General features: G+C 44.3%; 1 protein-coding gene across 1 annotated transcript; it reads right to left on the bottom strand.

The window, feature by feature from the left end:
- Nucleotides 1-421: 421 nt before the first annotated feature.
- LOC306930322 (inter-alpha-trypsin inhibitor heavy chain H3-like) lies at nucleotides 422-24,593 on the bottom strand. Its single transcript, XM_079511227.1, has 22 exons — nucleotides 24,470-24,593; nucleotides 21,566-21,598; nucleotides 21,405-21,428; nucleotides 18,620-18,774; nucleotides 18,268-18,372; nucleotides 17,389-17,551; nucleotides 16,168-16,278; nucleotides 14,814-14,942; nucleotides 12,788-12,904; nucleotides 11,924-12,092; nucleotides 11,548-11,673; nucleotides 9,354-9,535; nucleotides 8,908-9,093; nucleotides 8,343-8,482; nucleotides 7,937-8,097; nucleotides 7,193-7,219; nucleotides 6,360-6,416; nucleotides 5,648-5,761; nucleotides 4,992-5,193; nucleotides 3,426-3,598; nucleotides 1,589-1,700; nucleotides 422-880 (listed from the first exon to the last, which is right to left on the bottom strand). Exons 1-22 carry the CDS (start codon nucleotides 24,578-24,580, stop codon nucleotides 742-744), a joined length of 2,736 nt encoding a protein of 911 aa, XP_079367353.1. The 5' UTR covers nucleotides 24,581-24,593; the 3' UTR covers nucleotides 422-741.
- Between the last annotated feature and the right edge of the window lie 1,404 nt (nucleotides 24,594-25,997).

The following is a 25,997-nucleotide window of genomic DNA, read 5'->3' as shown; positions in this document are numbered from 1 at the left end:
ACAACTTTTTAACATACATGTTTTTCCGCAGTTTTTTGTCCAATCGTAAACACTGATTAGAAGTATATTTCTGGTGGGTGCACGATACCCCCTTCTTCATAGCCTGGATTATTTTTTGCACACCGGCAGATTGTGTAGGCAGGTAGGTAGGTAGGTATAGACAGACAGGGTGTAAGCACACTTGGGCGTCAAGGCGCGGCAAAAAGCTGCTCGTGGCAGGCGTCTTTTCCTGTTTTTTTAGACAGGAAAAGACGCCACGTCGGCCAGATTCCCGGAAACGCTTGCCCCCGCGGCAAATGGAAACCATACAGACAGACACTGTAGATATGAATTCATGCTATACAACGCTTAATGGTATTGGTTGAGAACTGATTATTGTCCTGTGATTGTGAAGTAACAATTCATCACCGCAAGCATAAAGATGTAGAAATAGCTTTTTTTGTGACTGGCATTTTTATTAGGTATCACCAGACGACTCCAACCATTCACTTAAAAAAATAATTAATAATACACAGTTTATAATAATGCACTTTACATTCATGTCACTGCAAGGCTTTGAGAAAGAAACATTGTGATGGTGTTGTACAGTATATATATATAATTACAATTACAGTTTAGGAGTGTTTCAATTTGTATCCATGAACATTTTGTTCTGTAAATGTGGAACCCGGTGAGTCTTTGTCACTGTTACCTATTTTCAGTAAGTCTTAAACAGGCCAGACACGATGTACTCTGAGGTTATCAGTAAGTCTTAAACAGGCCAGACACGATGTACTCTGAGGCATCTCCATCTAGGAGGCCTGTTCCATTACTATGAATGAACCAGCAGGGAACATTCACTCCATTCTTCACATCATTCCTATAGTCCTTCTGCCAGCCTCTGTGGACCAATGAGAAAGAGACATTATATTAACTCACATAAAAAAAACTGTACATTGACAGAAACACATGCTTTTACGGTACTTAGATTACAGCCAGTGGTGGGAAAGTACTCACATTCTTTACTATTTACCATTTAGCAAAAATGATCAATACTACATTGTAGAAATACGTAAAAGTCTAAATTTACAAATTTACAAAATGTGCCACTAAAAGTGCTCATTATGCAGAATGTCTAATTTCACAACGTCAACGTGTTGCATCGCAACTCATTGTGAGCTTGCGTATCGGCTATTTTCAAATGCATAGGGCTGAAGTGGTTAATGTATGTTTTGCAATACTTTTCAAATAATTATAGTGGAGTAAAATAAAATATACATAAAAAATACCTCAAAATTGTACTGAAGTACATACAGTACTTGAATAAATGTACAGTGTAAAGTACATGTATACTGTAAAGCATGAAGCTTTAGTTTACAGCACAGAAACATTCCTTCAGCCTATAGGAAGAGGTAATGATGCATGTGTACCTGTGTGTGTGTGTGTGTGTGTGTGTGTGTGTGTGTGTGTGTGTGTGTGTGTGTGTGTGTGTGTGTGTGTGTGTGTGTGTGTGTGTGTGCTGTGTGTGTGTGTGTGTGTGTGTGTGTGTGTGTGTGTGTGTGTGTGTGTGTGTGTGTGTGTGTGTGTGTGTGTGTGTGTGTGTGTGTACCTGGTCACAGTGAGCTCCTGTCCCTTCACATACATGGTGGCATCAGGTTTCTCAGGGACCTCTCCTGGACGCAACGCTCCCACCTCAAACTCAACCCCATGGTAAAACTGACCTGGAGGACACATTTTGTTCATTGATTGAATAATGTATTAACAGTTTGCAAAAAGTACAGTACAGCTAGTTAGACCATAGATATATATATATAAGAAAGGCTTGATGGCTTTGGCCAATGGAGAGCGACGTTGCTACGTACGTGGCGGCCATCTTACCGAGGGGCAGCATAACATTGTGTCTATGGGGCATGTACTTTTTTAAATAACCATAACTTTCTCAATTTTCAACCGATTTTCAAGCGGTTTGGTTTGTTATAAACGTCAGAGACGTCCGCATACGAATATGCTTTTATATGACGTTCATATAATAAAACAACATTAAGCAGATAAGCGTCCTGAATCATAGCCACGATGACAACGTTTGTAATAAACCAACTCGTCTGTCAAGATTTGAGGGAGTTATGAGTATTTTAGTTTGAGCTGCCAAAGAACATACTGTACTGTAGCCCCTCAGTGGTGAACTACGTCAGAGACTCCGCCTTGAGCCATCTAGCCTTTATATATGTCTATGAGTTAGACAACGTTAAAAGAAAGTATAACACTACTGGGTCAGGGGGTCTGCCATCGCAATAGCCACACCAGGGACAACGTGTGGCACGCCAGCCACACTGACGCATCATTGCTCCGCCCCGCATAATACAATGAATTCATCCCCATGTTTGTGCCAAATCTGGGGGGCAGAGATCAGTGGAGCATCCCTCTGCATGGTGTTTTGCCCCTGGGCATTTCTCACACGTTTGAAGTAGTTTGACAGGTACATGCATGCTGGGCACTGGTCGATTGAGTATCTTGAAAACCAGGCCCATTAGCTGTACTCTACCCTGAGCGGTCCCACCCTATCATAATGAGCATGGTGAGTCTGTACTCTGTACTCTACCCTGAGCCGTCCCACCCTATCATAATGAGCATGGTGAGTCTGATACCTGTCTTCTACCCTGAGCCGTACCACCCTATCATAATGAGCATGGTGAGTCTGTACTCTGTCTTCTACCCTGAGCCGTCCCACCCTATCATAATGAGCATGGTGAGTCTGATACCTGTCTTCTACCCTGAGCCGTCCCACCCTATCATAATGAGCACGGTGAGTCTCTACTCTGTCCTCTACCCTGAGCCGTCCCACCCTATCATAGTGAGCATGGTGAGTCTGATACCTGTCTTCTACCCTGAGCCGTCCCACCCTATCATAATGAGCATGGTGAGTCTGATACCTGTCCTCTACCCTGAGCCGTCCCACCCTATCATAATGAGCATGGTGAGTCTGATACCTGTCCTCTACCCTGAGCCGTCCCACCCTATCATAATGAGCATGGTGAGTATGATACCTGTCCTCTACCCTGAGCCGTCCCACCCTATCATAATGAGCATGGTGAGTATGATACCTGTCCTCTACCCTGAGCCGTCCCACCCTATCATAATGAGCATGGTGAGTCTGTCTTCTACCCTGAGCCGTCCCACCCTATCATAATGAGCATGGTGAGTCTGATACCTTTGTTTTGGGAGGTCTGTCGTTTTGGTGCCTTTGAGGTGCTACAGCAGTGTCGAGACCCAAAAGAGAGATTAGACGTTTCCCCCGGGACCCAAACTATAGTGATCTGCTCGTGAAAATAGCAGATCTACAAGTACACAACGCGTTGCTTCGTATAGTTCGTACCGGATTCAACAAGTTATCATGACCATGTACAGTATACTCAAACAGTGCCGCCCCCTAGTGTGTGGTTCTGTACCTAGCAGGCCGTGCACCAACGGGGAGAGAAGATGGCTGTCCAGGGTGTAGAAGCCCAGGTAGTCTTGGTGGTATGGGTGGCTCTTCCAGACCCGGTGCAGCAGGACCACAAACGTCACGGAATCCTTCAGACTGACCATCAGGCTGTGGTCTTTGGTCAGCAGGAGATCCATACTGGAGGACGGAGGACGGAGGAAAGGAGCAGAGACGTGCAGAGAGTGTTAGAGGGGCAGGGGCTGAACTCCCCAAAGAGGGCACTTTTGGACAAAAATAGCGAAAGTAGCAGATCTACAAGATTTTCGAGGAGGCCCCTCAGAAAAGAATTATCCCACTGCTGAAAATGTGTAAAAATGTACCAAATGCAAACACAATTGTAATGGGAAATGAGATTTCCGTCCTACACAAAGTTTCCCACAAAATTCCCAGTGACAATGAATGGAGAATTTACGTCATATGTAGACGAACAAATCGGCTATTTCGGTCCTACAAAATTCCCATTAACAATGAAGCAATAGACAATTAGAGCAAATAGACATGTTACGTCATGATGACGTAACATGTAATTAGAGCGGTGCCATGTTTTTATTCCGACCACTCAATATTCCGACCTCCCACAATTCCGAAAAATTGGACAGAAATGTTAAAACAGCAGCAGAATAAAGTCAAACAGTCTTGTCTGCCTCTGCGAGTGCGCGAGGATCAGGCACGGTCGGAACAATGGGATTTCAGGATTATTGGTTTAATATAGTCGGGAAAATGGCATGTCGGACCTATGGGAGATTGTAGTTATGGGCATTTTACTGAATTATGGGAGGTCGGAATATTGAGAGGTTGGAATAATGGGTGGACACCATAAGGGCGCCCCTCACTTAACACGGGTATTTTTGGGTGCAGTACGTAGTTCAGACAAGTCATTGGTCCGACAAATGACAACCCACCTCATCTCCTAACCATAAACGCAAGCACGGGAGCAGACGCTAGTCCGACATGCGGATGAATGTCGGACTAATGCCCTGTCTGAAAAGCGTCCACCTCCCGTATGTATTTTTATGTCACTTTATAATGATACTACTATTTATTTTCACGTCAGAAAGACTGACTATTTCTTTTTTTTTTTTGAAGAGAAAAATCCACAAACATGCAATGACTACCATGAAACGCACCTACTGGTAAATATATATATGTACCATGTACCTATGTATGTATTATGCAATGTGTCACTGCAAAGATGTGGAATAGAAATTCAAAAAAAATAAAAATGAAAGCCTGACTGACGTTATCCGTCTGAATTGAAATGCATGATTCAACTTTTCACGGTTTATATTGTTTATATAAATGTTAAAAAAGCAAAGTAACTTGAGGGTGGCGAAAAAATAATCACAAAATAATTGTAATATCGAATCGCAACAATCGTTGGATCGCATAATCGCAATATAATTAAGCATCGCGATATAAATCGAATCGGCACCCTAGGTATCGAGATCGTATTGAATCAGGAGGTAAGTGAATCGTCCCACCCCTATTTAATATCAATGTCTCCAGTACTTGCATGAAAGCATGAACTTACTTGGGTCCATTGAGGGCAGCTGTATCAGACCACAGAAACTTGACACGTTTGCCTTCCTGCAGCACAGAGATGTCTTCAGTGGTCACCTCCAGTCTCACCCCGAGGGTCTTGTGAACGATGCCGAAACGTCCAAAGTAGGTGTTGATTTTACCGTCAGGGGCAACCTTCTTATCTCCAATAGTCTGACCGTTGACCAAAACACCTAAGAAAGCAAAAACTGGATTCAGACACACTTGAAAACTGTATACAATGAAAGAGTACGTCCCCTGACATAAAGCCTTTAACTCATACAACATACAGTACACTACAGTACAACACTATTCAAATCTTGCGAATATTCAGGTCAATGCTGTGTCCAGATTTGAAGCCTAAAAAAGAAATGGGTGTCAGAATAATAATCCAAAGCTGTTCAGTGTCAAACTTATACTGTGTGTGTGTGTGTGTGTGTGTGTGTGTGTGTGTGTGTGTGTGTGTGTGTGTGTGTGTGTGTGTGTGTGTGTGTGTGTGTGTGTTGTGTGTGTGTGTGTGTGTGTGTGTGTGTGTGTGTGTGTGTGTGTGTCGGCAGCCAAATTGACATGGACAAGCATACACGTTTTTCAGAAAACTGTTACGATTTTGTAGAATGGGCCTGCAGGTTTTAAATGGGCTCTAATCACCTGTGGTTGTGTCTCTAACCAGGTTGAAGATGGTGCCTGGCGTGTCGTTGATGTTGAAGCACAGTGCGTCGTCTCTCTGTGGAAGCTCTATCATGAAATGAGGATCTCCATCCACTGAAAGGACACCATCAAGGAGAGCACTGTTAATATTGGACACTCGAAGAGAAGAAGCACTCACATTATTTACTTAAACGTATCAATATCACAATTTAGGTCTCTCACAATTATATTATGTAATCTAATCGCAATTATTATTATTATTATTAGGAAGTGTAGGCTACAGACAGACAGAATGACTGACAGACATTTTTCGGTGAATTAATAGATCGATTATCTAATTATCTAATAATCATGATAAAAATAACACCATTCTTTTCTACTCCACCAGTGACATCATCGATGGGGAATCCAAGCTAATAGAAACTGAAGGATTTCTATTCCTGAAAAGTTGTAATGCCAAAATGGAAGCCATCGTTCTCACGATAATACAAAATTAAATATATATGTAGCAGAGTGGCTCAGAGCCTCAGCTTGATGGCCTCAAAAGTCTAACCTTTGGTCTAGTGGTTAAGATGTTGGACTTTCATGCAAGGGAGACCCAAGTTCGAATCCCGGGTGTTACATATATCTTTTGTTTTTCTTTTTTTTTTTATAATGCAGCTGCCAATACCTGAAGCTGGGCTATACTATACGTTAGCACTTTGGTATTTACCTAAGTATGTAGGAGCTGGAGGTGAAGCGCTCAGTAGATACGATGCTGTTGATACACCTGCTTATACACAACATGACAGTCCCATTAAAACACCTGGTTATACACAACATGACAGTCCCATTAAAACACCTAGTTATACCTTAGAGTATATATGAATAGAGACGGCACCCGGAGGAAACCCTGAGGCGAAATGGACATAGTGGCCGAATTTGGTATTGCAGTTTGGACCCAAATCGTGAACGCGCTGGTCCGTTGACTATCATTGTGCACGTTCATGATGACACGTGAACGCTGTTTCATACGTGAACGCACATGAACGCGTGCAATGATAGTCAACGGCCAGCGCGTTCACGATATGGGTCCAATGCATATCCCAGAATGCACTCTGTTCCTGAGTGAAATCGAGTGAAAGTGGATGGGAGGAGAAATCCGGTGCCGTCTCTATTAATATATACTCTAAGGGTTATACACAACATGACAGTCCCAATAAAACACCTGGTTATACACAGCATGACAGTCCCATTAAAACACCTGGTTATACACAACATGACAGTCCCATTAAAACACCTGGTTATACACAGCATGACAGTCCCATTAAAACACCTGGTTATACACAACATGACAGTCCCATTAAAACACCTGCTTATACACAACATGACAGTCCCATTAAAACACCTGGTTATACACAACATGACAGTCCCATTAAAACACATGGTTATACACAACATGACAGTCCCATTAAAACACCTGGTTATACACAACATGACAGTCCCATTAAAACAATGCATACATGGAGAGCAGAAAGCTATTATTCTGTTAACTGAATGCTTTACTTAGTCTCTCTGCCCGTTGTCGTTGCTCTGTAGAAAAAACAGAAAGAATGAAAAGCTTTTAGGCAAGAAGGTGACAACGTATACTGTACTGTACTGTAAGCTATGGATTCAGCAGGTTTAAAGGAGTTCACCCCACCAAAAATAACGTATTTTCTATCAGTAACACCCTCCATGAACGGGTGGCTGGCATCTCCCTTAGAGATAGGGCGAGAAGTTCAGTCACACGAGAGAGACTCGGAGTAGAACCGCTGCTCCTCCTCCTAAACTGGCAGTTTAGGTGGTTCGGGCATCTGGTTAGGATGCCTCTCGGGCGTCTCCCTAGGGAGGTCCTCGACGCACGTCCCACTGGGAGGAGACCCCAGGGCAGACCAAGGCGCAGTTGGAGGAAATACATCGAATCACTGGCCTTGGAACGTCTCGGGATCCCCCAGGAGGAAGTCACTAATGTTGCTCTGGGGAGGGAAGTCTGGAGCACTCTGGTGGAGCTGTTGCCCCCGTGACCCGACTATGGATAAGCGGTTGAAGATGGATGGATGGAACACCCCCCATGAAGCCCTGAATGAAAGCGCCACTTCACCCCAGGTCTTATTTTAATGATGTTTGGGAGACAAGAAACACTTTCCTGGGGTTTTTTATGTGGGTAATGACCCCTGATGACCTATTTTCATAAGTCATTTTTGGGGTGAACTCCTTTAATAGTGTGTTACTGATTATCACACACTGTTCCCATTCCATGGTCCTTACCCTCGGTCAGTTTGTCAGCGATGAGGGAACCGGTCTCTCCGTCCTCAGACCGAGGCTTGGTGACCACCATGGAGGTCAGCGGAGTGACAAAATTGTACTGCAGGGACATTTCCAGAGCCTTGGCTGTGGCGTTGCTTTTTTCCCTCGCACTACCGGTCTTACTGGAGAAAGATGAAATTGAAACAGAATGTGATGGTTACATTTTCAAACAGTATTGACTATTAGCCTTCCCACATTCTAAGAAACGGAATAGCCTCAAAGTCCTGAAGGGGACTGCCCATAAGTCCGACATCCCGTTAGTCCGATCAACGTGGCCGGTTAAAACTGAGGTTAGGGTTGGGATAGGGTTAGAAATCGGTGGGACTAACGGGAGGTGGGAACAATGCTTGATAGGATTCAAACAGACCTCTGCTCCAGCAGCTGTTGGATGGTGATGTAGGCCCACATGCGCTCCGTGAAGTCCCCAAAGATGTACTCCTTCTCTGGGTAGATAACGCTCCAATCTACGGAGCTCGCCCTGCCCTCAACCTGGAAGTCTTCCTCAGACTGCGGAAACAGAAGAGAGGGAAGCGAAACGGTCGATTTTTCAACTAAAATCTTGTGATATGTAGTCGACTTAAACTAGACTAAATCAAAACGTTTTCAGATGACTAAAATATTAAAATGTATTCAAAAGACTATGACTAATACTAAATCAAAATGTGCTGTCAAAAGCAAAATCAACGCTGCCAACCACGGAGGAGACAAGGCCGGAATTCTCCTGTCTTCACTGCATCCGGCCAGGCTGGGCAATATAGGACCAAACAGTACAAAGACCAACCAGTAGGGGTCAGCAATTACAAGATTACACTTGCGTGTGGTGAAATCAGTCAAACTATAGGAATACTATAATGACCTGGAAGAAAATGGCAAAAACTGGCAAAAAACTAATGGGTGAGCGATAGAGACTGCAGTGAACTCCTCTGTCTCACCCCCTTGGCGAACACCTCCACCATGAAGTTGTCGATGTCATTGTCACTCAGTCGTCCAGCCACCACGATCTCTGAGCCGTTGAACAGCTGGTTGAAGTGGTTGTTGGTCAGCGAATCCACCGTGTTGTCAGGGTAACGAAAGTCCACCTCTAAGAGTAGAGTACTGGCCACCTCCTCATAGAAACCCTGGGGAGGAGGAGGAGGAGGAGGAGGAAGAGGAGGAGGAGGAGGAGGAAGAGGAGGAGGAGGAGGAAGGGGAGGAGGAGGAGGAGGAAGAGTAGGAGGAAGAAGAAGCATTATTTACACATTTGCACATTTCCTAATAGAAATTTAAAGTAGGCCTACATCCGAAACTAAAGTACAACGTGCTTTTCTCCCCTACACGCACGCACGCACGCATGCACGCACGCACGTACGTACTTACATACGCACGCACACACACACACCTGGAGTTGGGTGGTCGCATCTGAGGCCTCATAGATTCTGCGGGCCAGTCCCTTGTTCTCTTGAGCCATCACATCCAGAAAGGAGTAGTCCACATCATTTCCAATTCCCAGACAGAAGAGAGACATTTTCCCGTCAATAGCTTCACGGACATTTTCTTGGATTGTTGGGAGGTCGGTAATCCCTGCGTGTCCATAAATGCACACATGATACACAAGTAAATCACTAACACAAAAAAAACATTTCACCACAAACATTTCCCAGACTATATGGGTCCCCCAAACTGATATGGATGTGGCCGCAAACCAGCCATCTGAAAATGTTTTGTGCCATAAGAGCAGATTTCTAATTCAGACTACTAGGTTTCAGCCAGAGAGTTACAACAACCCCGTTCACTTCATGGGGCCAGTCCAATGGCACCCAGTGGCGTGCACAGATAGACACTAGGGGGTGCTAGAGAACCCCCTGCCCTTTTGGCAATGTGCCCTTTCGAAAAGAAAAAAAACACTTATTTTTTTCTTTCTTATTTTGTACAGTTACACTGTACAGTATGTGGACCATGGTGGCCTTGATCAATTCTTGATAAAAAGCTTCTAATATATTATTTAGGCCCCACAATCTATAAATCTCACACTATTAAGGCAACCGGCCGGTTCCACGCGCTGCACAAAGTGCCCTTTTTTTTCCACTTGAGCACCTGCCCCTCTAAATGTCTGTGCACGCCACTGATGGCACCTCTTCTACAGAGACTTATATTGGCAAAGAGCATTGCGAAGAGTGTTTAGTTTGTGCTTGGGGAATAGTACAACATAAACATTACAGAGACTTTAGTTTAGCTGTCACTGTACAATAGATGTCGTGTTGCACACATGCCTATAGAATTGCTGATATTTGCACCGCCCTAGTTGAAAACTTTTTTTCTGCCCCCTCAATGGCGTAACTCTGTGTACTCCATGGCTCTGGTTTCAGTCTAGCAGGGAATGCGGCATAACGATACTTCTACGTTCAGGGTGAGTTCTCTTTACTTTAATTGCATTAGGGCGCGGTCACCGCACTTTTATTCTACGTATATGAGGGCAGATTCTGCCAATGCATTTCAATGGGAATGGAGCGTTGTTTTCTTCTTTTTTTGTCAGGTGAAACCTGAACAGGCCTGTTTTTATTAGCAACCTAGTCATGATTGACTGCCCCCTAAGCCAATGGGAGTCTGATCCCATGCTGCCTAAGCCAATGGGAGTCTGAACCACTCGTGTAGCCAATCGCGTAGTAGCGTACCTAGTCATGATTGGCTGCCTCCTAAGCTATGACACACGCACCGCAAAAGTCTTCTGCACCTAAACCAGACTGCAACGCGGAGTGGAGCTGACAACTGACAACAGCTGACAGAGGCTAATGTTATGAGCTAACTGTAGAGCAGGAAAGCCATAACAAAACAGTGATTTAACTAACCAAAGAACGTTGCAAACGAACGAAAACAACGGCCGTGTGGTTGTGACAGAGAAACATATACGTTACAAAAAAAGAAAAAAAGGGGAACGGATGCACAACGGAGACAACGCTTGATTCATTTCACCTGACAGTTAATGATACTCGTCATCTCTTGTTTTAAGAAATCCGCAAATGGCAGCAAACCGTAAGCCTGGTAAACCCCTCCCCCTTGGTAAACCCCTCCTGTACCAGGCTAGCAAACGGCTCCATTCCCATTGAAATGCATTGGCAGAAATCTGCCCATATGTACAATAATAGTGCCGGCGTGCCCTCATCTTATATGCTGCATTTCAGGAGTTGAGCTCACCGGTAGGGCATTAAGCAACTAGTCGACTAGTTTACTAGTCGACTAGTAAATCCACTAGTCGACCTTGTTGGTACTAGTTGACTAGTTGATTTTTTATTTTTTTTCTCCCCCCGATTTTGTAGGCCTTAAGATCAGGTAGATTATAGTTATAGTCACCATGTACACAGTTTTTCAATGTACAAATATTTATTTAATTTTTTTTTTTTACATAATAGGTAGTTAAACAACTAGTCGACTAGTAAAAATGACTAGAAGTGAATGCCCTTATCTTACTGTATACGCTACATTTCAGGAGTTGAGCTCACCGTGCCCTTATCTTACTGTATACGCTACATTTCAGGAGTTGAGCTCACCGTGCCCTTATCTTACTGTATACGCTACATTTCAGGAGTTGAGCTCACCGCCGCTTGGCATTCCATCAGTCATGAAGATGATCATGTCAAAACTCCTTTCTGGGAGTCTGTTGTGTTGCCTGTCTGTCAGCAGCATGTTTACGGCAGCCAGTGCTGCGTCGTTGATATTGGTCCCTGGAAGGTGAACACGTAGTAGTAGTTGAAGTAAAAGTACATAAGTAGCATTATGACTTGATCAATCAAAAGCACTATAAAAGAGCAATTGCCGTACATCTACGGCATGGGCGTTAAGCGTAAAATGTATTAGTTGACGTCGTAGATCAACGCTAATGGCGGTTTAAGTGTTAAGAACAGTACGTTAAATGTACTTTCCACCACTGAAAAATGGTATCGGTATAGGGCAGGCCAACATCTCTATACTTACATCCACGTTCATGTATCCCCCTGGCGAAGGTCAGGGCTTGGGCCACGTTCTCCTGGCTGGCCTTAGTGAGAGATTCTCTCCAGAAGTCCACCTCGTTATCAAACAGGATGATGGCAAAGTGGTCGTCCTCATGCAGGTCCTGCAGGATGGCCAGCAGGGCCTCTCGCGTCTGCACGGGGTCACAAAGGTCACAGCTCAGCAGGGGTCGGGGGGAGGGGGGAAGTACTTACATCTTACTTAAAGGGTAAATGTGCGTTCAGACTTGGATGGTTAGAGCGGCGCGATTACATACAAAGTCAATGCAAAGACGAGAATTACGCAAATGGGCGCGGCACGACCTGCCGCGGTACAAACGGGACGAACCGAGGCGGATTTATACATTCAGGTCTGAACGCAGCTTTAGACCACTTTTGTAGAGGTTTAGGTCTGGGTTGTGTAGTTACCTTATAGACCACTAGGGGGTTGTGTAGTTACCTTGCTATGATGTAACTCCAAATGTGGACAAGAAAAATAAATAAATAATTGCTCCAGTGATTAGAAATTGATAATTCAAAATACAAATTTAACGACCTGTTGATTCCCGGACTGGAGCCGTGGGCCCGGATCCAGATCTTCAAATAGTAAAATCAACAGGAAGTTAACATTTTTATTTGTTTTGTTTTATTTGTTTGTGTTTGTTTACATACTAAAAGAGTGACTTTGAGAGCTGTTTCAGCGTACAATGTAAGTTAGTGAGGAGCATATTTTGAATTATCAATTTCTAATCACTGGAGCATATTTTTATATAGTTATACAGTTTTTAGATAGTCAACGAAATGGCAATGTTTCTCTCACACCCTCACTGTCTCACATAGACCTCCTCACCTGCTTCATCTTCCTCCCTCGCATGGATATGCTGATGTCAATCACAAACACCATGTTCTTTGGCACTCTGGGCAAATCAGGAGGTGCAAAGAAATGGACGAAGTATCCATTCGCAATCTGAGGGGGGGAAAAGTCAAGCAGGATATAATCATCTCTGTCGGTTTGAAACCTCGTATGTTCAAAACAGTTACTTTTTTGGATTCAAATCCAAGAATATCAAAAGTAGCACATCGACAAGCTAAAACGCACAAATTTGCACAATGATTCGATCTGCTGCTTTTGATGCTTTTGTGTGACACTGTAGTACGATGTACAAATTTACAATTCATTTCACTTACGAAAAAACATAAAAAGTTAGAATATAATGAATTGCATTTTTTTTAATGAATTGCATTTTTATTCCAAGTGCTCAAAACGCTTATACAACAATATGGTTCATTAATTCATTCATACATTGGGAGGTGAAGCGGCGAACAGTCGACGCCAGCGTCCTCACTTCCCACATTCACACACCAATGGTGGCGAGCTCACACCGACCGACTCATTGGAGGTAATGTAGGGTTCAGTGTCTTGCCCAAGGACACTTCGACATGTGGACCGGAGGAGCCGGGGTTCGAACCGCCGACCCAGGGATCATTGGACGACCTGCTCCACCTCCTGAGCCACAGCCGAATATGATGAGATACGAGGTTTCTGCCCGACAGCAACAATATCTACATTATATTAGTTACATATTGGGCAGCAGCTTTGTTGCATTAAGAGTTACGGGACATCATGCTTTGCAATCATTCAGGGATTTTCATTTCAGGCCAAGTAGTATATGTGATATTTTAAGGTTCAAAACTGTTTGTATTTTGTTGACACTTGACAGCTGACCTGAACGTCCCCTATAGGCTCGTGGCCCGGTTCACATCCTACTGACCTGAACGTCGCCTATAGGCTCGTGGCCCGGTTCACATCCTACTGAGCTGAACGTCGCCTATAGGCTCGTGGCCCGGTTCACATCCTACTGACCTGAACGTCGCCTATAGGCTCGTGGCCCGGTTCACATCCTACTGACCTGAACGTCCCCTATAGGCTCCTGGCCCGGTTCACATCCTACTGACCTGAACGTCGCCTATAGGCTCGTGGCCCGGTTCACATCCTACTGAGCTGAACGTCGCCTATAGGCTCGTGGCCCGGTTCACATCCTACTGACCTGAACGTCGCCTATAGGCTCGTGGCCCGGTTCACATCCTACTGAGCTGAACGTCGCCTATAGGCTCGTGGCCCGGTTCACATCCTACTGACCTGAACGTCGCCTATAGGCTCGTGGCCCGGTTCACATCCTACTGACCTGAACGTCCCCTATAGGCTCGTGGCCCGGTTCACATCCTACTGACCTGAACGTCCCCTATAGACCCGTGGCTCGGTTCACATGGTACTGACCTGAACGTCCCCTATAGGCTCGTGGCCCGGTTCACATCCTACTGACCTGAACGTCCCCTATAGGCTCGTGGCCCGGCTCACATCCTACTGACCTGAACGTCCCCTATAGGCTCGTGGCCCGGTTCACATCCTACTGACCTGAACGTCCCCTATAGGCTCGTGGCTCGGTTCACATCCTACTGACCTGAACGTCCCCTATAGGCTCGTGGCCCGGCTCACATCCTACTGACCTGAACGTCCCCTATAGGCTCGTGGCACAGTTCACATCCTACTGACCTGAACGTCCCCTATAGGCTCGTGGCCCGGTTCACATCCTACTGACCTGAACGTCCCCTATAGGCTCGTGGCCCGGTTCACATCCTACTGACCTGAACGTCCCCTATAGGCTCGTGGCCCGGTTCACATCCTACTGACCTGAACGTCCCCTATAGACCCGTGGCCCGGTTCACATCCTACTGTCCTGAACGTCCCCTATAGGCTCGTGGCCAGGCTCACATCCTACTGTCCTGAACGTCCCCTATAGGCTCGTGGCCCGGTTCACATCCTACTGTCCTGAACGTCCCCTATAGGCTCGTGGCCCGGTTCACATCCTACTGACCTGAACGTCCCCTAGGCTCGTGGCACGGTTCACGTCGTACTTAATGACGAAATCTCCGTCGATCAGAGTTCCATCGCAGCCCGGACACTTCCTCTGCTGCTCCGGCGTCGGCGAGAAGGAGATGTGTGCCTGAAAGAAGGACGCAATAGGGTAGGTACCCTCACAAAAAACATGCAGTAATCCTGGTCTCTAAACTGCCTCCCCCTGGCCAGCCGGGGCGCCTGATGGAGGGGAAAGGAACTGGTTGGAATAACGTGTTCCTTCCACGCGCTACGTCCAACCAGGGAAAGTCCCCCCTGTCAGGTGTAAAGGAGCAACTTGGACACTCAGGCATGAAGGAAGCATGAGTTCAAGTCCGTTGCTCTCCCCATGTCCCCCATATATGGGGACTAGGTTGGCGGAGGGTGTGTAGAGCCCAGGATCAATTAGATAATTGACACAGGGGTGAAAAATGGGTTACAAAATCGTGGGATAAAAGTTAAAAAAAAAGAAAGAAGGACGCAATACTTTCACATCAGTGAGAAGGAGATGTGTGCCTGAGAGAAGAAACAAATGGCACAGGGTACAACACTTTGTTTGTTGTTTTCCTTCTTTCTAATTATTTGTTTGTCCCCAAAAAATGTGCTTATTGTCATGAGTTGTTGTCACCATCCGAGTTGGCTTTGTCCGAGGCTTACAGGTCTTTAAATAAATACTTTATGAAACGTCTATGGGAAAAATGAGCGGGAAATTCTCTTCTCGGGCCGCTCGTCGTCATGAAAGGGGACGGGACTGCCACGCTCTATAGAGCACCGAAGTCTGACGTCAATATCGGTAAATCCACAGGTTTGTGTACTTTTTATTTGCATTGTAGGGGGATTTTAGATCGCCTCATATAAGAATTGTTTGAAAAATAAACAAATCATCCAGGCCGCTTCACTCATATATGGATATGAAGAATCAACCGACTGAGAGAAAACACTATTGTTACTGTTACTGAATTAGTTACATTTTCTCTAGAAACAGACTGTATCATAATGAGTGACTGACTGTCGCAAACGATACAGAGACACCTCCCTGACAATAACGCCGAGACAGCTTGTTTATTTATGGACCACAACGCTTATATGAAACGATTTTAAGATGAGCCCATGTTATTCTCCATAGAGAAATTACTTCCGTGAACCAGGGGAATCGAGGGGACGAGCGAGTGACGTCAGGACTTCGGCCAGGGCACGGGTTGCCCGGCCGTGACAGGGCCCTTAATTGATGTTAATTCAATAGATACATTTTATTAAATATGTTATTCAGTAGGGTAGGAGATACACAAATAAGATGAATGGAATGAATGAATGAACCAAGTACAGAACCCTACCTTTTTGTCTGTGACCGTTTTCTCCACCAGAGGGAGCAGCTCATTGGATAAGAAGGTTCCATAGGCATCGCAATATGTGATACCCTGTGGCTCGTAGATATCTACCACAATCTGTCCAGAGTGACACACACACACACACACACACACACACACACACACACACACACACACACACACACACACACACACACACACACACACACACACACACACACACACACACACACACACAGTGAGGTGAGTATCATTAAAGGGATATTTCACTTTCAAACATGTTTGGGGTCACCGTCATGTTAACGTCTACCCAGGCTTTTGTGAAGTTTGTGATGTCGGAGCCACGGGTGAGTCTTAACCGGCCACGTATGCCGGCCACGTATGTGTCTTAACCGGCCACGTATGTGTCTTAACCGGCCACGTATGTAACCGGCCACGTATGTGTCTTAACCGGCCACGTATGTGTTTTAAACGGCCACGTATGTCAGACTATTGGTAAGTCGGACTAACGTATGCCCCCCATTCCCCAAACATGTTTGAAAGTTAAATATCTCGTTAGCAGTGTGGGATGTGAACATAGTGTATAGTATACACTATGTTCACATATGTTGATCGTATACACTGTATACGATCAACCAGTGAGACGCCTAAGGGGCGAGAAGCGACCTCGCCCCCAAGGGCATCCACCTCGTTGACGGCAGACTGCTGGGCGAGCGCTGGCGCTTTGGCATGGGGGGGGGGGGGGGGGCCAGATCAAAATGAAATGAATTCTGTACTGGCCATATAAGGAGCGTGTCTTGAGTGAGTGTACAGGGCTTGATGAGGTCAGATCAACATATGGAATGTCAGGTCAGCTGACATATATGGAGATCTAAGGGTGGTAGCAGGGGCATTCTCTTCAGTGTACAGGGTTTGATGAGGGCCGGGCCTTAATTGTGAACAGGTTCTGACATATATCCATATATGGACATCTAAGGGTTCGAGGTCAGATGTGTAGTTGCTGGCCAATATTGATGACATCATTGCACCTTTTCATCTTTGATGAATTGAACAAGGTGGACCCTCTTGTAAACAAGTGTAAAGCTTTATTGGGTCGTCCACTCACAGTTAACTGACTGACTGAGTTGTGCTTGAAATGTACTGTAATTCTGCAAACTGTTAATAAATATTTCAATCAATCAATCAATCATAGTAAATGCGACCTTGGGTCGCAACAAGGAGCTCCACCTGGAAGTTGCGGACAAGCTGCTTGGGTTTGACTCGGGTCAGGATCTCATAGTGGCCTAGTTTCCTGTTGAGAAGCTCCTCGTAGGTCAGAATGAACTTCACGTTGCTGTTTGCAGCGATGTTCACCGACACAGAGAACTTCTCCATTGTTCTTCCAGAGGCCCTGTAGAAACGCAGACACACCAGAACCAATGAAAAACCACATATCAGGAATCATGTGACAATTAATGAGCATGCATAACAGAAATACAGAGTGATGATGTTGGCACGTGCCTCCTAAGCAGTGGTGTACAGTATCTAAGTACATTTACTCAAGTACATTTTACTGCACTGTAGGTACTTTGTGAGGTGTGAGGTGGACCCCAGCAGAGAAGGAGTTAAGGTCGACCCAAAAGCACCTGGCGACGAACTGTGACAGATGAGCTGAACCCAATATAACCGGAAAGAACAAGTGTCATTTTAGATTTGGTTCTCAAACCATGGAGTCCAGGGGTCCTTGGGGGCATACCAGGGGTCCTTGGGGGCATACCAGGGGATCCAGAAGTATAGTTACTATAGCGCAAAGTGAGCTTTATGTTCATCTGGTGTTGTAATAATGTTGTATAATGTAATAATGTTGAAAAACTTAGAATACTGTACATATTCTTAAAGCATGTATAACTTAAATCTTTGCTTCTGGAGGTCCATGGAAAAACAGATTTTGAGATGGGGTGGCGGCAGTATGTCAAAAAGTCAAATACATATCATTTTGGGTGGTCCTTGATGAACACCACTGAACTGAAAAACGGTTAGGATTTAGGAAACATTTTGTATAATCGGCCTTATAATAAGGTCTCAATGCGTGAAGTAATTACGGTAAGTAACTTTCCCCTGACTTACTTGACCAGTCCAGCAGTCTGTCCTGATGAGACCGCTTCCTCGTACTGCTTTTTGGCCTTCTTCTTCTCCTTGATCGCCCCGACATACATATCATTCTCTATCTCCCTGGAAACACAATGAGAAGAGTTAGAAAGCACACAAGGGTTTAATAATGTGTAGTAGAGGTCTACATATCTCTCTCTCTCTCTCTCTCTCTCTCTCTCTCTCTCTCTCTCTCTCTCTCTCTCTCTCTCTCTCTCTCTCTCTCTCTGGGGGCACGCACGCCACGCATGCCACGCGCGCACGCACGCGCACACACACAGACGCACAGACGCACGCACGCACGACGAAGAGACAGAGGGTTGGCACTGACATGCTGAAGTTGGTGATGTAGGCGGTCTTGGGCATGTCCACCTCGAAGAAGATCTCCCGCGGGGAGTCGCCATTGTTCCGAGCACTGGAGGTCATGACGGTGTGAGAGAAACGAGATGCCACGGTACAGTCCACTGTAACGCTGTCCACCTCCACCTGAGAGAGAGAGAGAGAGAGAGACAGAGGAAGGTTAGGGGACCCAATGCCTCCCTGCTTGGCACTCAGCATCAAGGGCTGCATAGGGCTTGCAAACCTTAAACCTTAGTACGCAAATTTGGGGGCGGGCGCCATTTTGAAGGTGTCGGACAGGTGTAGCAGATCAACAACAGTGCATCAGAACTCCAACAATGTTAAAATCCAGCCAAATTGGAAAAGGTGAACAGTGGACAGATTCAATATTACATATAATAATATATAATGATGTATTACGTACAATATTATGTATATAAATGTGTTTTTTTTCTCCAGAAAACACTAATCTAAAACCTCTAATCTCCATATTCCCGGCCGGGTCAAACCAAAGACTATAAAAATGGGACCCAATGCCTCCCTGCTTGGCACTCAGGGGCTGTATTGGAGGAAGTCCCTGTACCAGCTTCATGTCCAGGAGGGATGTAGGCCTACTACTTGTACATCAAGCTTCATGTCCAGGAGGGATGTATAGGCCTACTACTTGTACATCAAGCTTCATGTCCAGGAGGGATGTAGGCCTACTACTTGTACATCAAGCTTCATGTCCAGGAGGGATGTATAGGCCTACTACTTGTACATCAAGCTTCATGTCCAGGAGGGATGTATAGGCCTACTATTGTACATCAAGCTTCATGTCCAGGAGGGATGTATAGGCCTACTACTTGTACATCAAGCTTCCTCACAATACAGAAACAGGAGAAAGGCTCCTGCACTATATGGGCTGCAAGGCTTATCAGGTTAGTATCTGACAGTATCTGATCTAGTACATCATGTTGCTGTGCAAGGAATAATCAATGGGGACTCGGGGAGCAGGTCATTATTGACAACTAAACCACAACAGAGTGGTCTAATCACCCTGAAAGAGATATAGTGACCTGTTCCCTATTCATATATACTCTAAGCCTGTTCCCCATTGTTTATCCCGCTTATTGCACGCGGCTAATAAATAACTAAATGTACCGTAAAAGTAACAATAAAACAAAAATGTCATATTGCTTACGGTAATGAAAGTAGTCGAGTTCAGCGGTCATTATTTTAAAAAATAAATAAAAAATTCACTCGTGTGAAGTGATACGTCATACAAAATACATCATCATACATCACATTCCGTGCCCAGCCAATCAAATCATCTCAAATCTGGTACACACAAACACACAAAGCTGGACAGGAGGAGGCCCTCAGATAATAATAATACCGGTAATCACACCTGGTGTGAAGTGAGGGGCACAGCGAGGGCAGTATTTATATCAGCCACATGACTTACTGCCCTAAAGTAAACAAACATTACAGTCCATAGATTTGGCTTCTGCGACTAAGAATTTATTATTAGGCTCTATCAAATCAAATCAAATCAAATCAACCTTTATTTATATAGCACGTTTAAAACAACCGAAGTTGACCAAAGTGCTTCACAACAATACAATACAATACAATACAATACATCAAACATAGAAATGTAACATATAGAGTATAGGTTAAAATCAGTTCACATTAAAAGCCAGGGAAAAAAGGTGCGTTTTAAGATGGGATTTGATGATGATCTATAGAACGTCGCAGTCCCACCCCCTACCAGGGCCCCGTTCATTTTCCTCATAGACATTTAAAAAAGTATTTATTTAAAGACCTTTTAAGCCTCGTACAAAGCCAACTCGAGTTGTGACAAATCATGACAAAGATTTTCGGGCTGATAGAAAGAAGAAGAAAACGGCAGGTTACAACACTTTTTTTTGTTGTTTTTCTTCTTTGTAATTATTTGTTTGGTCCAAAATATTGTGTTTGTTGTCATGATTTGTCACTTAAAAGGTCTTTAAATAAATACTTTTTGAAATGTCAATGGGAAAAATGCATTGGGAATGATTTCCTGGGCCTGGCGTCGTCATGAAAGGGGGCGGGACAGCGACGCTCTATAACAAACATTAAAAGTCCATAGACCTGCCTGACCTATGATGTAAATTCAGAAAGCCATGCATTGGATCATAACACACACTGAATTCAGTGGTTGAGCGATAGGAATCAAGCATTCAGCCAAGCCGTGTAGTAAAGGGAGTTACAGTAACTACCTCTATTGGTTTAACCCATTTTGACCTGGGAACGATTCTACAAATGTCTTCTAAATCCTGACAGTTTTCTGAAAAACCCATATTTCTGCCAGTGGTTCTCAACCTTTTTCATGTCAAGGACCCAATTGGCCCCGGACTCCAATCTGAAAATATGTTGTTCCAGGGACCTCCCCCCAGAAGCAAAGATTTGATGTTCACTCTGTAATAATATATATTCAAAGATTTGAGGCACATTTTCACGATTTTCCAAAAATAGCAGACCTACAAGTTCATAGCGCGGCACTCGGTGCCGCGCTATGAGCTTGTAGATCTGCTATTTTTCAACATAATGCTTTAAAACACCAAAAGGGGTTCCCGTTCAAAATGGTTTAAAGAAACACTTTGCTCACATGAACAACATGAAGTCAGTTATTCCACATGTAGGCCTACAGCAGCTATGAGCTCATTTGGGAGAGTCGGGTTGGTGTTCTAATGACTCTGGCTCTGTTTTTCCTTTCATCACCAGGCTGAGGGAAAAGGATATTTATTTCTTACCTCTGCATTGTTTGTACTTCTTTTCTGCAATACAAAGATAAAGGGAGACTCATCATAATGTGATGAAAAAAAAAACAGTATAATAAAAATAACTTAAAAGACATCTGCAGTTATTTATTCAAGTAGGTTCCGTGAATGTAAACAGTGGAATTATTAAGTACCTTAAGTAGCCTTGGGGGGGCACCCTGTGTCTCCTGGAATTCAAATAGAAAGGTGAATTATCATCACTGATACAATTATATTAAATGAAACAATTAACACAATGAACACGGCTTCACTGATTGGCCTAGCAACCAATATAAGTGGTTTTGTGCACAATAGACAGCCATTCTTTAATAGAAAAATGTACCTGTCTGTCTGTCTGGGCTGGCTACTCTGATACGTTCGTAAGGGGTACAACATTCCAGGCTGGTTTAGTTTTGTGTGACTTGTTGTTTTCCATTTCAGGTGACAAATTACAGCCGATTAAGGTGTGTCCAGACTCCGATGTGCTACGTAGCATAATTATAGACAGATATTGACACGCCTAAAATCTAACACACCCAATATTCATTTGATTAGCTGCAGATGTGTTGCTTACAAACATCAGTGGTTCCCAAAATTATACTCATTAGGCTGCGGACCCCCGTTTGAAAATACATGCCCCAAGGACCCACATGAGAGAGCCATTTTTATGGCTCTAGGGCCACCAGTTTGACCTGAATTAGGCTACGACGCCCAATTTAATGGCATTTATATCTCTGCGACACCCAATACATATTGTAAAATCAAACTTAATTTAACTCTGAGAGTGTACAAATGGAACCAAATGGACCCATTAGGGTCCATTTGGTTCCATTTGTACACTCTGAGTTACAGACCCATAAGGGTCCATTTGGTTCCTAACTATCATTTAGCTGGGGACCCCCTGGAACTCCCTCAAGGACCCCTAGGGGTCCCCGTACCCCACTTTGGGAACCACTGTCTTACATCACTACATGTGCACAATAGACAAATCCATGGAGCAGTGGCAGTAAGCCAGGTAATTAGTGCTGAGGTGGTGTAAGCTGTGCTTAATGGTACACCTCAGTAATGGCTGTGTCCAGGGCACCCCTCAGTGGATTCGTCTATGAGGTCAAGCAGCCTGCCATGTTTTTACCCTGCTGTAGTTTTGTTTTTAACCTGAAGTGGATTACTAACTTCATCATCAGCCCAGGGAGTTACGAGGCTTGAACGACAGATTGAGGATCCAATGGAGTTAGGAGATTTAGTCAGATGCGCTTTTTGATACTTTTCATTGGTTCAATTTTGTAAAAGCCCACACACACTGACACCGTCTCCACACCTTAGCGCAAAACGGTCTTAAGCTGCGCACTTCTTAAGCTGCGCGCAGCTTAAATTCTGAGTTTTTAGACAGCTGGTGGATGGAAAAGAAGCTCCACCTCCGCAGACTTTTTGGGCGGAGGAGAGCGTTTCCGGGAATCTGGCCGTCGCGCAAGTATTCCGCGGAGGTGGAGCTTAATTTCCATCCACCAGCTGTCTAAAAACTCAAGCTTTAAGCTGCGCGCAGCCGAGAACGTGCGCAGCTCTTTCGATAGTGTGGCAATGGCTACAGAGGGTGTTCAGGTTGTTCAATAGCACAGAACTATTACAAAAAGAATAAAGGGGAAAAAAAGCAAACAAATGGAGATAGTGGTTTCTCCCTACAGCGAGTCAGTGAAGATATGGTCTGTGTACATACTGTAGTATTGGAAGTGTATTATGCTGTGATGAAATTATGATATTGCAGTACGGTAGACACTAGACGACCATAGGGAGAGGAAAGGCTACGATTTTATTGATATTAAAACCATTTACAATTTTGCGTATCGGTCATTATATTGATTCCCTGATCAGTGGGGAAAAGATAAGATAAGCGTACAGTTTTATATCATCTGGGTCTAAACGCAGTGTAGAAACTGAAGAAAACAGTATAGAAAAGGTTTAAAGCTGTTCAAATGTTCAATTATAATGCTCCTTGTCCTTTGCCTATAGTCACATGACATCATTGTTTTGCAATGATACAGTTCTGTCTCATTTTAGATTTTAGTTAAACATAGAACAGTGGTTCCCAAAGTGTGGTCCGGGGACCCCCAGGGGTCCTTGAGGGAGTTCCAGGGGGTCCCCAGCTAATGATAGTTTGGACCAAATGGACCGTTACGGGTCTGTAACTCAGAGAGTGTACAAATGGACCCTGACGGGTCCATTTGGTTCCATTTATACACTCTCAGATTTAAATTAACTTATATATATTTTACAATATATATTGGGGTCTCAGAGATAGAAATCTCATTAAAGAAGAAATTAAACAGGTTGAGAATCACTGCTAGAGCCGTGCAAATCTTTGCTGTATCTTTTCAAATGGGGGTCCACGGGTTAATACATGTCAATTTGGGGGTCCTTGACATGAAAAGGTTTGGGAACCACTGACATAGAACATGCGTTTTTCAGAAAACTCTATTTTAGGAATAGTAGTTTGAACAGTAGTTCTCAAATAGCAGATATACAAGCTCACAGTGAGTCACTTTGCCACGCTGTGAGCTTGTATATCTGCTATATTTGAACACAAATCACAAAGAGTTTACTTTTTTTATAACACAAATCCTCTCTTCTGGGGGTCCCTGGCACTGATTGGCCAAGCAACCAATATAAGTAGTAATGTGCTGCACAATAAATGTTGCATTTTATATTGCGCTTCGCGCACACACACACACACACACACACACACACACACACACACACACACACACACACACACACACACACACACACACACACACACACACACACACACACACACACACACACACACACACACACACACAGCGGAGGAAACCATGAAAGGCACACATCGGGAGCAATTAGGGGTTCAGAGTCAGACACTTTGACACCAACTCTGGGGTAGTTCCACCGGCCACTCTACCCCTGAGCCAATAGTTCTGATTTATCAATCAATGAGAATGGCATCATAATTTATAAATAAGATCTGGTTAATATGTTTTTAAATTCAACTACAACAGCAGAAACAGAAGAAGCATACTGCATACCTGTATGTCAGCATCATGTCGGGAGATGACCAACGCTCCGTGAGCCTGGCTGAGAAACCAGAGGCAGACACAGCTCCACAGCAGCAGCACAACACTCCTCCACCTAGACATGACTACACTTGTAAACTCCACTAAACACTCACTCACTTCACTGCCCAGAGGAGAGCCCAATGACCCTGCCCAGGAGGAGGGCTGAAAAAAAGAAAGAAAGTGTGTTGTGTTTAAACTTAAAGTAGCCTATTGACCAAACCAATTAAAGCCGTGACCTCAGCAGCATGAGGCCTGGGGGTGCATCATGTTGTGCGTGCTGAGGTTTTACAGGTTAAGTGCTGCCTGGCACATCTGTATGTCTCAACCTAAATATAACTTAACCCCCATTAAGACCTGAGGCCGATTCTACAAATGCCTTCTACATGCTTTAAAGGTTTTTCAAACATTTTGGAAAAAATCACACCCGTGTGACTGTGAACTGAGTGGTGTAAGGTCTTATATAGCCTGTCTGACGTAATGAAATCATGTCTGACGTAATAAAATCACACCCGGGTGAACAGGGTGAACATAGCAACCATGCTCATTTTTTCTGCACAGACTAACAAAGCCAGTTGTAGGAGTGGTTTACACCACTCAATAATTAAATCACACCCGGGTGAACAGGGTGAACATAGCAACCATGCTCATTTTTTCTGCACTAACAAAGCCAGTTGTAGGAGTGGTTTACACCACTCAAAAATGGCAGACGCGAGCTTGTACATCTATTTTCGACTAGCCAACACTGAAAGGAATAGAATGCGTCCACACACTGTGTATTTGCTCAGTATTTTTCTTTTTAATGCAACGTTTCGGTCCCTCCGGACCTTCTTCAGGCATGCCTGTGCAGACGCCTGACTTCTAGGTGTGCGAAAGGTTTTTCCTACAGTTGGAATTGACAACTCGACAGGTTTCTGATGTTTTGTTACATATTCATTTTTTTCAAGCTTGGACTCAAGCAATAGCCTATAGTGAATACTAAATGCAAACAAACAAACAGTAGTACTAATCCAGAAATGAGTACCACAGACGAAAAACTGTCCAAGTCCAAATTTCAGACTGACCCCTCCACGAAAAGGCCTCGTTGTCCTGAACCCTTATCTATCATTTATATATTATGGATCAATAGTGTGGACTTAGACTGTTATTCGTCTGTAGTTGTATGAGGGATAGTCTATACTCTGCTAAACAGTCATTTGACTGTTTAGCAGAGTATAGACTATCCCTCATACAACTACAGTACTTATTTATTAGGTAACACACGTAGACTTGGTATCTGTTGTTTATCTAGTTGTTGACCTACCGTTTCACTACTAAATGGTCATAGAGTTGATGCCATTGCACGTGTCTGTCCTGTCTAGTGGTCACTTTCATTTATGGGCGGGTCAAGGTTCAAGGTTTCTTTATTTTGTCTCCCAAGGGAGAAATTTGTCTTGGACCCCAAGGACCCGTCCTGCAGCATACAGATACAAAACAATACAGTACAATACAAGACAACAAG

This window comes from Electrona antarctica (assembly GCF_951216825.1).
Source record: "Electrona antarctica genome assembly, chromosome: 9".
Classification (NCBI taxonomy): Eukaryota; Metazoa; Chordata; class Actinopteri; order Myctophiformes; family Myctophidae; genus Electrona; species Electrona antarctica.
The sequence above is the reverse complement of the archived record's forward strand: the minus strand, read 5'-3'. Positions and strand labels throughout refer to the sequence as shown.